Genomic DNA, 14,480 nt, shown 5'->3' with positions numbered 1-14,480 from the left:
TTGTTTTCATGAATAAAGTTTTATTGGAATATATCTACACTCATTAATTTATGTATGTCTATGACTGCTTTAGAACCTCAATTGTAAGTTGAGGATTTGCCACAGACAGTAAAACTTAAACTATCTTCTCTCTGACCCTTCACAGAAAAACTTTACTCCCCCTGATCTAACTCAGTTCCCTTATTTACAGATAAGAAAACTTATCACTAAGTATTTAAGTAATTGGCATAAATAACGAAGCTAATTCTTTCATCACGAAAGATAAGATACAGGTTTCCTGATTTGGCTAGAAAAGCCCATCTTGATTGTTTCAAATGTGAGTATATTTAAAATAATATCTCAGAGTTGGAACCAGTCTGAAAGATCAAGTTTAAGTTGACGTCTCAAACCACTTATGAAACTTTCTGTATCCCATGAGATTAAAGAAGAGAGTCACTCAGTGTGGGTAAAATTTTAACATTTCCAGAGTATTTCGCCTGGCTTTAGTGATTTGCATATCCTCAGGGGTGGAGAGAAGTTCATCTCCATGTCAATGGGTAATTTCCTGGGCAACTGAGGGCGTGTCTGAACCTGGGTATTTAAAGGGAGAGGCTTGCGTGCTTGTTTGCTTCTTCCAGAGCAGAGAACACAGATGGCTCTGGACTGAAGTTTGTAAGCAATAAACGGGTTTTAAACTTTATTTCTCCCTTTGACTGATTTCAGTTTTTAGAGGTAGTTTGTCCCAGGATTTCCTCTCCCCAGACTTATATCTGGCGGCAGTTGGCAGGGTGCCTCTTGAACCCGAAATCTGTCAAAATGGGTGAGACCTTTGGGAGGGCTGCTCCTATGGATGGTGGTGAGGCCCCAGTGGATGCAGCAGCAGAGGGTGCCGCTTCACTTGTTATTATTCCCCCAACTGTGGGGCTTCCAAGTTGGGAATCCTAGTGTGGAAATGGTCTTGGGTAAAAAGTATCTCCTAGAGATGGTACTTCCCCAGAACTGGGGAAGGGTGGAAACATGAGAAGCTGCAGAATTAGCCCTCTGTGAGTTGGAAGACTGCTTGGAGACCTTAGGGGGCCATGTAGTGACCGGTATTGTACGGTCTCTTTTCATCGAGATAGTGGAAAATGTTATACAGGAGAAAGAGGATTATCAAGGGACTTAGGTGGGAGAGAAACACACTTCAGCATGGCTTGGAGGAGCTGGGCAATAACCTACGGGATGCTGTTAAAGAAGAGAGACAGTTACTGAAAAGGCAGGTCATACTCCTAGAAGATTCCTTAGCAGCAGCTAGTAGAGAGACAGCAGGTAAAGCCGCCTTGCAGGAGGCCTTGGGGGATAGGGAGGAAAGAGTAGTGCCTTCAGCCCTGGAAATGGTGGAGGAGGAGCCATTGGTGGAGAAGCCCAAGGGAGAAGAGGAGGAGGCGGGACCCTTGGCAGGTCTGCTACCCAGGCCACTGCCAGAGGTACCATCCTATCCTGTTTTAAAGGCCCGCCTGGCTGTAATTAAGAAAATAAAAGCAAAACAACTGTGGGCTCCTCATGGGGAGGAGCAGCCCCATCCCCAGGTTGTGGAGCACACCATGCTCTGCCCCCATACCCAGGATGAGCTGGTGGACATGAGCCTCCAGTATAGGCAGAGGCCATCGGAATCTCTGCTTACATGTCTTTTATGTCTCTGGGATATGGGGTGGAAAACACTGTGGTGTCAGGTACTGAGATGGGTAGAAGGGCTTCCCTGATGACTCACCCTTCCCTCTGGCAGTGCAGTGGTTGCAAAATGCCCGTCACGCCTCAGGGAATCATACACTTCTGGAATGGCTGCCAGCTGCCATCAGGATAGTTTGGCCTAATTAAGGTGATTTACCATATTTTCCCAGTAGTTGAAAACGTATGCAGAGCTCCAACAGGTACTTTGGGAATTGGATATGAAAAACATTGTCTACAGTATGGACCCCCAGGGCCCTGATGAGGAGGTGTTCACTGTAGGAATGAGAAACCTGGTGCTGCATGCAGCTCCCACATGTCTCCTTGGGTCCCAGTGAATACTCTTGCCCCCTAACCTAGGGCAACCCATAAGTGAAGCTACTTGTACTTTAGTAGATCTGGGGGAGGTTGAAACAATAAGTGCATGGAGGGAAGTACGGGCCACGACTGAATGGAGAAGTGCCAAAGGCACCACGAAGGTCTTGAGGAACCAGATGTGGGTTGATTGATAAAGGCTCCGGTAGTGAAAGAAAAACTTGATAGGCAGCCCAGTAGAATATTGTTAGAACTGTGGCACCAGTTAAAGCCAGAGCAGCAGTTCTACCCACTAAGGTCCAGGGCACAGAAACCAGAGTCAAGGCCTCATGCCCTGCCTGTGTCCCTGCAAAACTTCATGGGAGATGGTACTCAGGATTCACCTGGGCCCTCGCCCCAACAGGAGGATGATTGGGCATCATGGTTTGACTGAGGAGGGGGTCAAAGTCCCTACCTTGGGAGACATGGTGGGGACCAGAGGCCACATGTAGAATTAGCAATTCATTGGTCCCTGTGAATGTTCAATGTGTCCTGGTGCTGGTGGACACAGGAGCTGAGTGTTCTTTGATTCATGGCAACCCTGAGCATTTTCCCAGGACCCCTGCTGTGATGCATGGTTATGGGGGTAAGGCAATTAGAGTGAAGAAAACCCAAATCTCATTGGGGATAGGGCATTTACCCCCAAAGGAGTATACCGTGTACATTTCTCTCATTCCTGAATATATTTTGGGGGTAGATATCCTGCAGGGCCTGTGGTTACAGACCACTGTAGGTGAGTTCAGACTGAGGGTACATGTGGTAAAGGCAGTTCTAAGGGGCATATTAAGCACCCACCTGTAGCTCTGCCTGTACCTCAGCAGGTGACAAATATTAAGCAGTATAAATTGCCTGAGAGGCACAAGGAAATTGGAGAAACTCTACAGGAGTTTGAGAGAGTGGGCATCATAAAGCCCACTCATAGTCCTTTTAATTCTCCAGTGTGGCCAGTGAGAAAGCCAGACGGCTCCTGGCGTATGACTGTACACTACAGGGAATTGAATAAAGTCACACCCCCTTTGCATGCTGCTGACACCTCTATAGCAGACATTCTGGACACGCTCAGCCATGAACTGGGAATGTATCATTATGTAGCAGACCTGGCTAATGTTTTCTTCTCTATTGACATAGCACAGGAAAACAAGGAACAGTTTGCCTTCACGTGGGAAGGCCGGCAGTGGGCATTCACTGTCCTTCCACAGGGATACCTTCACAGGCCCACCATCTGTCATGGACTTGTAGCCCAGGACTTGGCCACATGGAGGAAACTGCGAACAGTGTTTTATCACTACATTGAAGATATTATGCTCACATCTGACTCTCTTTCAGATTTAGAAGGGAGAGTTCCTAGACCATTGCAACATCTACAGGAAAAAGGATGGGCTGTGAACAACACCAAGGTTAAGGGACCTGGTTTGTCTGTGAAATTCTTGGGGGTTGTCTGGTTGGGTAAAACTAAAGTTGTTCCTGAAGCAGTTATAGACAAGGTCCAGGCTTTCCCCACCCCTTACCTCTGTGGCAAGAGATTTTGGGTCTCTTGGGCTACTGGAGAGTGTTTTTCCCATACTTGGCACAAATTCTGAAGCCCTTATACTGGTTGGTATGAAAGGGTGTCAGGTGGGGCTGGGATGAGACATGTGCAGCTGCTTTTACTGCTGCCAAGCAGGCAGTCAAGGCTGTACAAGCCTTGAATGTAATGGACTCCATCAAAGCCCTGTGAACTAGATGTTCATGTAACTGAAGATGGTTATGGATGGGGTCTTTGGTAACGGCTTGAACGGATATGCCAACCTATTGGATTCTAGTCACAACTATGGAAAGAAGCAGAGGTCAGGTACACCTTGATAGAGAAACAACTGGCTGCTGGATACCATGCCTTGCTGACTACAGAGCCCATTACTGGAACAGCTTTGGCCAAGGTAATAACCTCTTATCCCATTGTGGGGTGGGTATAAGACTGTACCCAAAGGCTAAGAGTGACATGGCACAGACGTCTACACTGACCAAATGGGGCACATATTTACAGCAGTGCAGTGCCCTCTCTACTAGCCCCTTAAGTGGAGAACTGCAACACTTATTGGGGCCAGTGACATATACTAGTGGAAAGCAGGAAGACCTTGCTTTTGAGCCATTGGTAGCTGACAGTCCTTATTAGGATGGAAAGCCCCTATACCTGAAGATGCTTGGTATACAGATGGCTCCAGTAGTGGGCAGCCCCTAAAGTGAGGGCTATGGCTTTCCATTCTAAGACAGACAATATGGATGGAGGATGGAGAGGGGAAGAGCAGTCAATGGGCTGAGTTGTGGGCAGTATGGCTCATGATTACCCAGGAGGCTTCCCACAAAGTTGTCTGACAGCTGGGCCATCTATTGGGGTTTGACCCTGTGGCTATCAACATGGTACCATGCCAACTGGATAGTTGGTCACTGGACCCTTTGGGGGCAAGAGTTGTGGCAAGACCTGTGGGCCTCTGGTCAGACTAAGACTGTTACGATGTATCATGTGATTGGCCATTTGCCTTTGGCACCCCCAGGGAATGATGAAGCAGACACATTGGCCCAGGTGCACTGGCTAGAAGGAAAGCCTGCCTCTGATGTTGTGCAATGGCTGCACCAGCTTTTGTTGCACCCAGAGCAAAAGACAATGTGGGCTGTAGCCTGTTGGTGGGGCTTGCTATTGACCTTTGAAGAAGTCAGCAACGCCCGGAAAGAGTGCCTTGTGTGCTCTAAAAGGGACTTACACTGAGTCCCACAGCAACATGGGACAATAGTAATACCCTTTGTTAGGTGACAAATAGACTATATTGGGCTGCTGCCTGTATCAGAAGGATATCGGTATTCCATGACTTGTGTGGTCATGGCTACTGGACTATTGGTTGCTTTTCCTGCATGTCGTGCAGATCAGCAAACCGAGAGGGGTCTGGAGCATCTTTTTGCAGCCTCTGGCTGGACGCAGATGATTGAGAGCGATCAAGGCACCCACTTTACTGGACATGCATTACAAGAATGGGTGCAGCAATTAGGAATAATGTGGAAATTTCATCTACCATATAATCCTACTGGGGCAGGCGTGATAGAGAGGTACAACAGTTTGTTGAAATCTGGCCTGAAGTCAGACACCAATATTCTACATGGTTGGTTGGTTCGCCTATGGACGGTGCTGTGGCATTTGAATGCGAAGCCATGTAAAGGAGCTTTGAGCCCTGTGGATTTGCTCACACACTTTGCTGCCACTCTTAAACACCTGTACATTGAAACTAAAGAAGAGCTATTGAAGCCAGGATATGGCCAGCAGAGCAACATCCTGCTGCCAGCCCCTATTGCATTAAATCCTGGAGGCACTGTTGAATGAACCTGACCCTGGACATTTTGACACATAGACCAGCAATGGCTGGCCCTTATGGCACCTTGGGGGAAAAGGCCTGGAAGCTGGCCTCTTATGTATTCCTGGAGTAACAGCTGAATGTCCCTCAAAGGTCATGGTAGTGTACCCAAAACGTCCAGGAGGTAAGTTCATCTTGCAGGGAAGTTTTGTTTTATCTTTATGGCCAGTGCATGTGTCTCCCATAGCCCTATGTATGAACCCATCTGTAACTCCCACAGGGAGGCAGGTAAAAGTCTGGTGTAATAGACCAGGACGAGATCCCATTCCTGCCACTGTTTTATCACAGGACCACTCTCTTGCATATAACCTACCTGATGGACAAGATTTGCCTATGCTGTTGTCATTAAAATGCGTGTCTTATCGCTCTTAAGGTTATTTTCTCCTACAGTCCTTGCGGCCTGAATGTGCCTCCTTGGCTGCATGGTGATTGCTCTGAACCCTCAGCTACTGCCTGCCTATGGAATGGACCAGCTATGGACTTCATCTGCATGGAACTTTGAACCTAGCTGATTCCTCTAGCTTGAGGATTGTCATGATTTTATTGCTATTGCTATTGTTATGTCATTAGTCTGGTCACAGTGCTCCAGTTTTCTCACCCAGAGACCATTGCAGAAGAAGGGGAACGAGTAGATTGTAAAATGAGATTTCTGGAGGGGTGCCCTGTGGGTAAAATTGTAACATTTCCAGAGAATCTCACCTGGCTTTAGTGTATTTGCATATCCTCAGGGATGGAGAGAAGTTCATCTCCATGTCAATGGGTAATTACCTGGGCAACCTATGGCATGTCTAAACCTGAGAGTTTAAAGGGAGGGGCTGGCTGGCTTGCTTGCTGGCTTCTTCAGGAGCAGAGAAGACAGATGGCCCTGGGCTGCAGTTTGTAAGCAATAAACAGGTTTTGAACTTTATTCCTCCCTTTGACTGATTTCGGTTTTTAGAGGTATTTTGCCCCAGAATTTCCTCTCCCCGGACTTACACTCGGGAAAGAAGTTGGGCAGTTTGGGAGCCCCCAGGGTGTGGTATACTTTCATTTCTACTCACTGGCGTTTAACCACTACTGTTTGATATATAACAAAAGCCACAGAAGGAGGAAAATTTTGGAAAAGAGAAAGATAAAAGTGAACATTTATTAAATGGCACTGTTTTGATCTTGTCTTACCCTCACTCCAACCTTGAATTAGATACTACTTGCATTAAATATGTGAGAAGAAAAAACAACAAACAAAACCCCAAACCTAAGATGCTATAACCCGGGCAGTGCCACAAGCCCCAGATTCCTTCCTGTCCTCAATGTTTGATGTTTTGGGCGTTCATATTGATGAGATCTGAGTCTCAAATGTTAGATTTCACTGCCTCTTATCTCTCTACAAAGCTATAGATTCAAAATCATGCTAAACTCTACACTTAGTCTTACACTCTGGAAATGTCATTTCTTATTTTAAGAATTCTCAGTGGCATTTTCAAAATTCACTCTCCATGAGGCATATATATTACGTATCATACAAAGACAGATGAAAATTGAAATAAAATAAAATGACTTGTGAAGTAAAATTGAATGTACTTACTGTTATCCATCTTAAATCTGCTGCTGAGTTCATGGCCAAACCATCCCACTAAACTAAAATATAAATAATTCATTAGATATTTGGGTATACAAAAATAACCAAAATTAATATAGGAATCTGGGTCCTGTGTATTAAAACCACTTGTGTACAAATCATCAACTACTGAAGCATATAAATGCTGTATAATATCATAAGGCAAATATATTTATATCTTTATCAAAAATGAGGATAAAATCAATTCATTCATACTACTAGTTGAAGTTAAATCATCCAAAGAGCTACATTTAATTACTGTTTTCTTATATAAATAAAATAAAATAAACAGACAAGTTTTTTAAAAATATTTTTAAAACAACGGTAAAAGCTCAGAAAGGAAAAGCAGTTAACATTAACACCATGATATATTTTTCACAGGAGGATCCTTAAAGAGAAATGGCATGAAAATAACCTATACAATTGTTGAACATTTTTGAATAATTTCCTACTGAAATGGGTTATTTTCATATCTTAATAAGAATGTTAAGTGGCCAGACATAATATACAAAATACATAGGAAAAAATCATGTACATATATGTGCACATTAGATGAAAAAATTACAAAATAGTTAAAAAAAAATAAAAAATTTGAGAAATAGTGATATAATATCTCTTATAATCAATTCTCTCTAAATACATATTTAGTTTTAATGCTGTCAAAATAAAAGTGTCAAGGCACTTTTTTTGGAATTTGGCAAATGTTTTTAAGTTTATATAGAGTGAGAGTAATTTGAAATAAAAGAGTATAAAGGTGAGTATGCTGTGTATTATAAAGCATATTATAAAATTCATTCAATTAATGAGCATAGCACTGGTATAAGAGACATCAGGGAATCAAACAGAACATGACAGAAAATGTAAAAATAGTCCTTGGATCACACAACAATTTAATGAGTGATAACTGTGACCGTTTACAAAATGGAAAGATAAAGAAAATACATTCACATATTTATGTGGCTTTTAAAGATAAATTTCTAACTATAGAAACAAAAGGAACATAAGAATGGATTCATAAATGTTTAAAATTCTGTATTAAGAAGACAGATTCAAAAGACATACCAATGATAGGGATAAGGGTGTTAGTTGCCATACATTGAAGAATTATCACCAAGTGGTTTCATCAGAAAAATGGCAATGCCCCAAAAGTTGTACAGCCACAGAGCATGGGCAGGGGATTTATAAAAGGAGAAGCTTAAATGCCACAGGAATTCAGAAAAAAAAAACCACAAAAGATCCATCTCAGTAATAATTAAAAATATCAAATAACACAACGATGACACCATACTTCATATTCTAAAGTGGCAAAGGAAAGGAAATAAGCCCTTGGCCTAATCATAAGAATAAGAAATAATAAAGCCTTTGCACAATTCAGTTTGAGAAAATATATGAAAAGTATATATAAATTTCTGTCCCAGAACTCTTACTCTTTCCAAGTTTTCCAAAAGGATTATTTGGATTACATTAAGATTTATGTAATAGGACAATTAGCATACAATTTATAGTGTTGGTGCACCTAAATATGTTGTAATAGAGAATTAATCAAATAAATTGCATCATATTCATTTAATGGAATATTATGTAGCCAATATACAAAGCCAACTGAAAATATATATCCAAAAAGAATAAAGTGGAGATCACAGTATTTAGAGTATTATTCCAATCTTAGAACAATGAAATATAATGCATGCATTTATATGTAACTGATCAAAATTTTAACGTTTTAAATTTATGCTTTATTCATATATATGCTTTCCAGAATTATCTAAAGAACATGTGTTATTCTTGCACCAAAACCCTAATTTTAACCCATATTCATTAGCCCAAACTTTTTTATATTCTAAAAGTTATTTTGTACATTTTGCATATGTGTGTGTCTATGTATATGTGTCCATTATATATAGAATTGGACAAGTTTGATTACTTATGTTACATGATTAATCTCTTTACTCTATTACTTACAAAATGTTATATGGCTTGTCTTTACTTCAAGGAAAATTTCAAAGCAAATCAGCCCAAACATACCTTTCAAAAACCTTGTTTCTAAAATTTATTCTCTCATTTAATTCATTCATTCTCAAAACCTATTGAACACCTCCTCCCAAGTCCAGCACCCCAGTTTTTCTCCCTGAAATGCTTACATGAGTAGAAGCTGTACAGAGGAATTCAAGAAAATCATCAGGGCAGAGTGGTGAAAGCCCAGGTGATAAAATATCTACAGAAGTTCCAGTAAAAATATACTTTCTGAAGTGAAGGCAAAGTTGTCCGATTTGCACTTCAAAATCTACACCCTAGATAAAACCACAGGCAAACAACAGGGGTGAGCAGGGTCATTTTCAGAATGGCTGCTATAGTAGGTGTTATGCAGAAAAGAGGAGGAGGCATATCCATATAAAGAAGGAAGAGAAGTCCTAATAGTTGGCAGTAGTTAGAGAATGAGAAACCTGACAGGCCACCCTGTACCTGGACCCTAACCTCTTGTAACCGGTGCCTACACTCCAGTTTAGGTATCTTCCCCAAACTGCTGATATAGGAAAATTCAACTTTTTCTGTTAGACACATGGAAAATGAATTACGTGTTGCACTGCCATAAAGATTCTATATGAAGAATAAAAAGACAGCAAAATTTGCCCACAGATGAAAAACACGCACCAAAAAGAGTTGCCAGAAAGCTGATGGAATTGCAAAGCAAGTGAATAAATAGATAAAATAAAAAAATGCAATGAAGCAACATCACATATGATGTAAAAATATCAAGTAGAATAGGAATAGGATTGATAAAGCTAATTGGGGATGAAAATGAGCTTGCAGAAATCAGGAAAGAATTAGAGAAAAAAATATATAAAACACAAAAAGAAATAAAGACTAATTTGGAAGGAATGTAAGGAAGTCAGGAAACTAGAAAAGATGGCAAGTGTCAGAGGAGAGCTCTGAGAAACAACAAACAACAAAAGACGAGGTTTTAAAATAGTTTACAGAGGAAATGATAAATGTAATAAGCAGATAAAGAAGTTTCTATCAGAGCCAAAGTGATTTTCCAAAGAAGAAAAGCAAAAATAATTGGAAGAACATTTTTATAATCTATAATTCAAGACAATATTGATTCAATAAAAAGATGACTTGAATCTATATATTGAAAAAACACAATATTGTCTGACTGAGTTGGGGGTGGGAATTAACCCAGAGTGGTCACTTTTATTTATAGCTTATTTAAGTTACTGAATTTTAAAGCTGAAAAAAATATTGTTGTTCTGAACAAAAATGGTGAAGACAGAATAAAGAGAAAAACATCTGGTGGGCTTCAACTTATCAAATGTAGCCATTCAATGACAGAGAATAATATAGAAATACCTGTATAATACACAAAGAAAAACAAAACATAGTGCATGATTACGTACGTGTAAACCAAACTGTATAAAGTTACTGCTGTTGATCAAGCAAGAGTTCAGCTAATATTTTTCCATGAATTCTTCAAGAAAATCTACCTAACAGTGAACTTCAGTCAGCTCAGAGATGACTGGGGAATTTATGGCAGATAGATATGTGGTGATAACTGAATGTATTTAATTATAGGATGAGGATTCAACAAATGTGAGGGTTAAGGTGACAGGATATAATGAAAGAAAATGTATGAAAATGTTAAAAGGAACAACTGGAAAAATGGGGGAAAGTGAGGTAATGTCACTGATCACTTGTAACTTAAACTTCATAAATCAAGTCTTAGATGTATAATTATATCAAAAATACACCACGAAGGTCAAAACTGACTGACCCAAGGGATGACGGGAGGTTAGGCAGAAAGAAGGGGAAAACTACTAAGTTTATTGTTGCTCATGGAAAGGAATTAATAGAATAAAAAAAGAAAGATTACATTTTAAATAAAAATTGTCTTAAAATCAAAACTATTCACTGAAAATAATGAACCAAAAAGCAAAACAAATCTCATGTTGAACGACTTTAAAAAGCTCTAGAAATAGAAAATGTGCCATTAAATGACTTTGAATTAAGACCAGACATAGCTGCCAAAACAACAAAAAAGCAATGGGTTTAATTCAAGTACTGACACACAAAGTTATGAGATTGTACTATAAATCAGAGTTATTCAGAAACAAAATAGAATTTTAAAAAATGAGCACAGATAGAAAAGGAAAATGCAAAAATAAAGCAAATGTGGGTACAATCTTTGTATCAGACAAAGTGGAATTCAGACCAAAAAGGATGAAGCAATTTGAAGAACATCTTATAAGGCTAATGAATCGAGATAATTCACAATAAAGATAAAAGTGTTATAAATCTCCAGACATCACATAACAGGGAAGCAACAGTCATAAAGCAGGCATTACAAGAAGCTACAAGGACTAATAGAAATACCCTGTGGTAGAAAAGTTTTATTAACCTGTCTGAGTCTATGACAGATGAAGTAAAGAAAAATATCAAATGAGAAGGTAAATCTAATTGATAAATATTTAATGCATTGCCCTGAAATAAAGTCTTCAGAATTTCTCATAAAATATTGACTAATATAAGCAGAAGAATGAATATATTTTAGTAAAAGAAGAAAGAAAAGAGTGTTCCAGATAGTCAAAGCAGCATGTGCAGACCCCGAGCTCGGAAAGGGCAAGGCTTTGCGGAGTTAAATGACTCCCCAGGCAGGCTACTCCATGGTATATAATTGTCAGGCCAGCCATTTGAGTTATTGCCAGTATGCATAGAAGCGGTGTTGTCTGAAACTTATTCAACATTTAAAAATAATTTTCTTTCTTTTAACTTTTTAAATCCTCACTTAAACTGGAAGCAAATTGCAAAAGCATAGTTATCAAAAGTTACAATTTTTTTAGTGTACAATTAAGGTCAGGACTTTTTCAAGCTTAATGTAGATATGACTTCATATAACAGTTTGAACTCTACCAATGGAATAAAACAGAGAAAAAAATTTTATGACACAATTGTTTACACAAGATGCTGAAGTTTATCATAATGATATTTATGTTGAAAAACATTAAGAATTGATGTAAAAGAACAGTTATAGCAAAACACCTGTGACTTTTTGTTACTAATTTATAAAATCCATGTACAGTCAGAAAATTCTCAACTTATACTGTATATAAGAAAGGAAGAATATAAATCCTTTCAGAAATAACCAGATTGTTTTTCTGAATTACATATTCACATATTGAAAGATGTACCTAAGAAAAAAACAGAATTCAAATAAAGTTGCCCATGAGGTCTTGCCTCATCTGTGAAGAACAGTATAACATCTCATTCCAACTGAAATAACTATTAACTCTGTGAAATTTTACATGACAGCAATTAACTTAATACTTTATCCATATAGATTTTCACTTTGACCTTTAAAGCCTCAGGAAAAGCTTTATTTTAAAAGTTAACCTGCCAAAATATGTTAATATTGTAAACTTTGAGAGCAAAGTATATTCAAGAATTGATTGGTGTTTAGACTATAGATTTTGGATGGCCTGTATGGAAAAGGTAAAGGAGATAGGATATATTACATAATGGAGAAAATTGAAAAGACAGTTCCACAGTTTGGGCAAACATTTATTTGGCATTACTCTAAATTCAACTCAAGCTACTGAGTTTAATTCAAATAGCTCATCAGGAAATTTCTCATTGTTTGAAATTGACATTTCATCTAAGTTACATTATTTCTTACTAGTAGAATCTGAAATTTCAATATATATGACTTATTCTGTCCACCCCAAAATACAAAAGTCATACTTTGAGAGGAAATGTTTTGGATGGTCTCATTAAAGGCTGCAAAATCTGTGATTATATTTCAGCAATTGTAGGTATTGCCAACCTTCATTTCCATGAACAAAACAAAATAAAGAAAGAACAAAATGGGGAAAATGACCTACATAGGACGTAAGAAGGAATATCCTTCACATAGTAAATGAACAAATAACTAAGCTTACATCTAGCATCTCTTTGTGTCTCCTGGGAAAGTTTAAGGTGTTGAGGGGTTATCGTTTGTTCTCCATGTCTTCACTAGTTATTAAATGCCTAGCATTTGAAAGCTGACTGGATTTTCAGTTGTACACATCAATACTGTGAAAAATCATCACATGCTGATTCATTCTGTTTGACCCAATGAGCGTTTGCATGATGTCTCTGATTCTGTCTTCCACTTCCAATACGCAGAGAAACTTTGTGGGCCAGTTGTCCCCCACCTCCATTTTCCATGTATGTTTAGTTGTCTTTTTATTCTGTATATTTGACTTTAAATTATTTCTGCTGATTTCTTACAAATTAAGTCTCAACAAGTTAATGCAATTTCAGAGTGGTTGTCAAGTGATTTTTCCAGAATGAAGTACTAATTTTGATTAAAAAAAATGATGGTGCAGTTTGGTTTCTCCTCTTGATGCCTAAGATATTAGTCACCATTCATTTCCTATTTCCCCTGACTTGAAAAATCCATGGATTCAGGGACAAATACTGGTACAGTACAGTTGGAAAAGATGTTTGGGGTGATCAAAACTTTGAAGGTACTAAGAACTTTCCCCATCATTTACAAATAGATCCCTACAACTTTCCTCCTCTCCACAGTGACTCGATAAATTTTATTGCTTCAGGTCATTTGTTAAGTGGAGAGAACAAAAGGATGTATACAGTACCAAAACTTTCTAGCTTTGAGTTTCTTCAAAATGAGCTTTTGAGACTTACAGTGGAGACAGTAGTCTTCAAAGCCAAGGCTTCTGATTTGCAATTGATAGACATTTTGGAATTCTAATCATCACATGTCTCATATAGCCCAGCATAAAGTTTATGCCATAAACAGCAAAAAGAAAAGACAATAAAAGAAATAATGAACCTAAATTGTGAATTAAGAAAAAAGTTTGCTCAAGCTAAGGAGAAGCTTCAGAAAGGGAAGAGAAAGATTGAATTCAGGTTCCTAACACTGAGCCTCGCTGCCCTCCTTACTCCCAGTTAAATTCTGTGGGATGAGAATTGGGATGATTGTAAGGTTGGTGGGAATTCCAGATATATTTGATGATAGAAATTGCATGAGCTCCTCAGCCCTATGAGGGGTTCCCTCAGCCATATGAAGCAATCCAAAAGGTCTGTATAGAATTCCTCCATGCTAGCTTGGTGCCATAGATTTCATGTAAAAATCTTAGCAGAAGGGACCTGAGATAGCACCTTCATTTACTAATGTCATGCTAACTAATGTCATGAGATTCCAGAGAGCATCCTGAGATTCCTGTACCCCAGAGAAGGAAGCAGAAGTGACTGACAGACTCAGCACTGCCCATGGAGCTGGCAGGTTGGGATACAGGGCATGGGGAGGTGGTGGTCCCACAGAAGTCTTTGAGGCTGCAGCAGTAATGGGAGCAGATGACCAAGTGCTCCCCAGTTACATTTTAATGGATTCCTCGAGATGGCTGTGGGCCAGATGCCTCTCCCCTACCTGTGTCTGAGCACTCTGTACATCACCCGAGCCTGCA

At 39.3% G+C, this 14,480-nt stretch overlaps 1 protein-coding gene across 1 annotated transcript in view; it reads right to left on the bottom strand.

Annotated features, from left to right (window-relative positions):
• KYNU (kynureninase) overlaps positions 1-14,480 on the bottom strand; it is a 109,237-nt gene that overhangs the window by 10,552 nt on the left and 84,205 nt on the right. The window contains exon 11 of the mRNA XM_037020789.2: positions 6,985-7,037. Coding sequence (XP_036876684.2) covers positions 6,985-7,037 — 53 coding nt within the window. The remainder of the gene's footprint in view (positions 1-6,984; positions 7,038-14,480) is intronic.

Source organism: Manis javanica, chromosome 7 (assembly GCF_040802235.1).
Source record: "Manis javanica isolate MJ-LG chromosome 7, MJ_LKY, whole genome shotgun sequence".
Lineage (NCBI taxonomy): Eukaryota > Metazoa > Chordata > Mammalia > Pholidota > Manidae > Manis > Manis javanica.
This window is presented reverse-complemented; position numbering and strand designations above follow the sequence as displayed.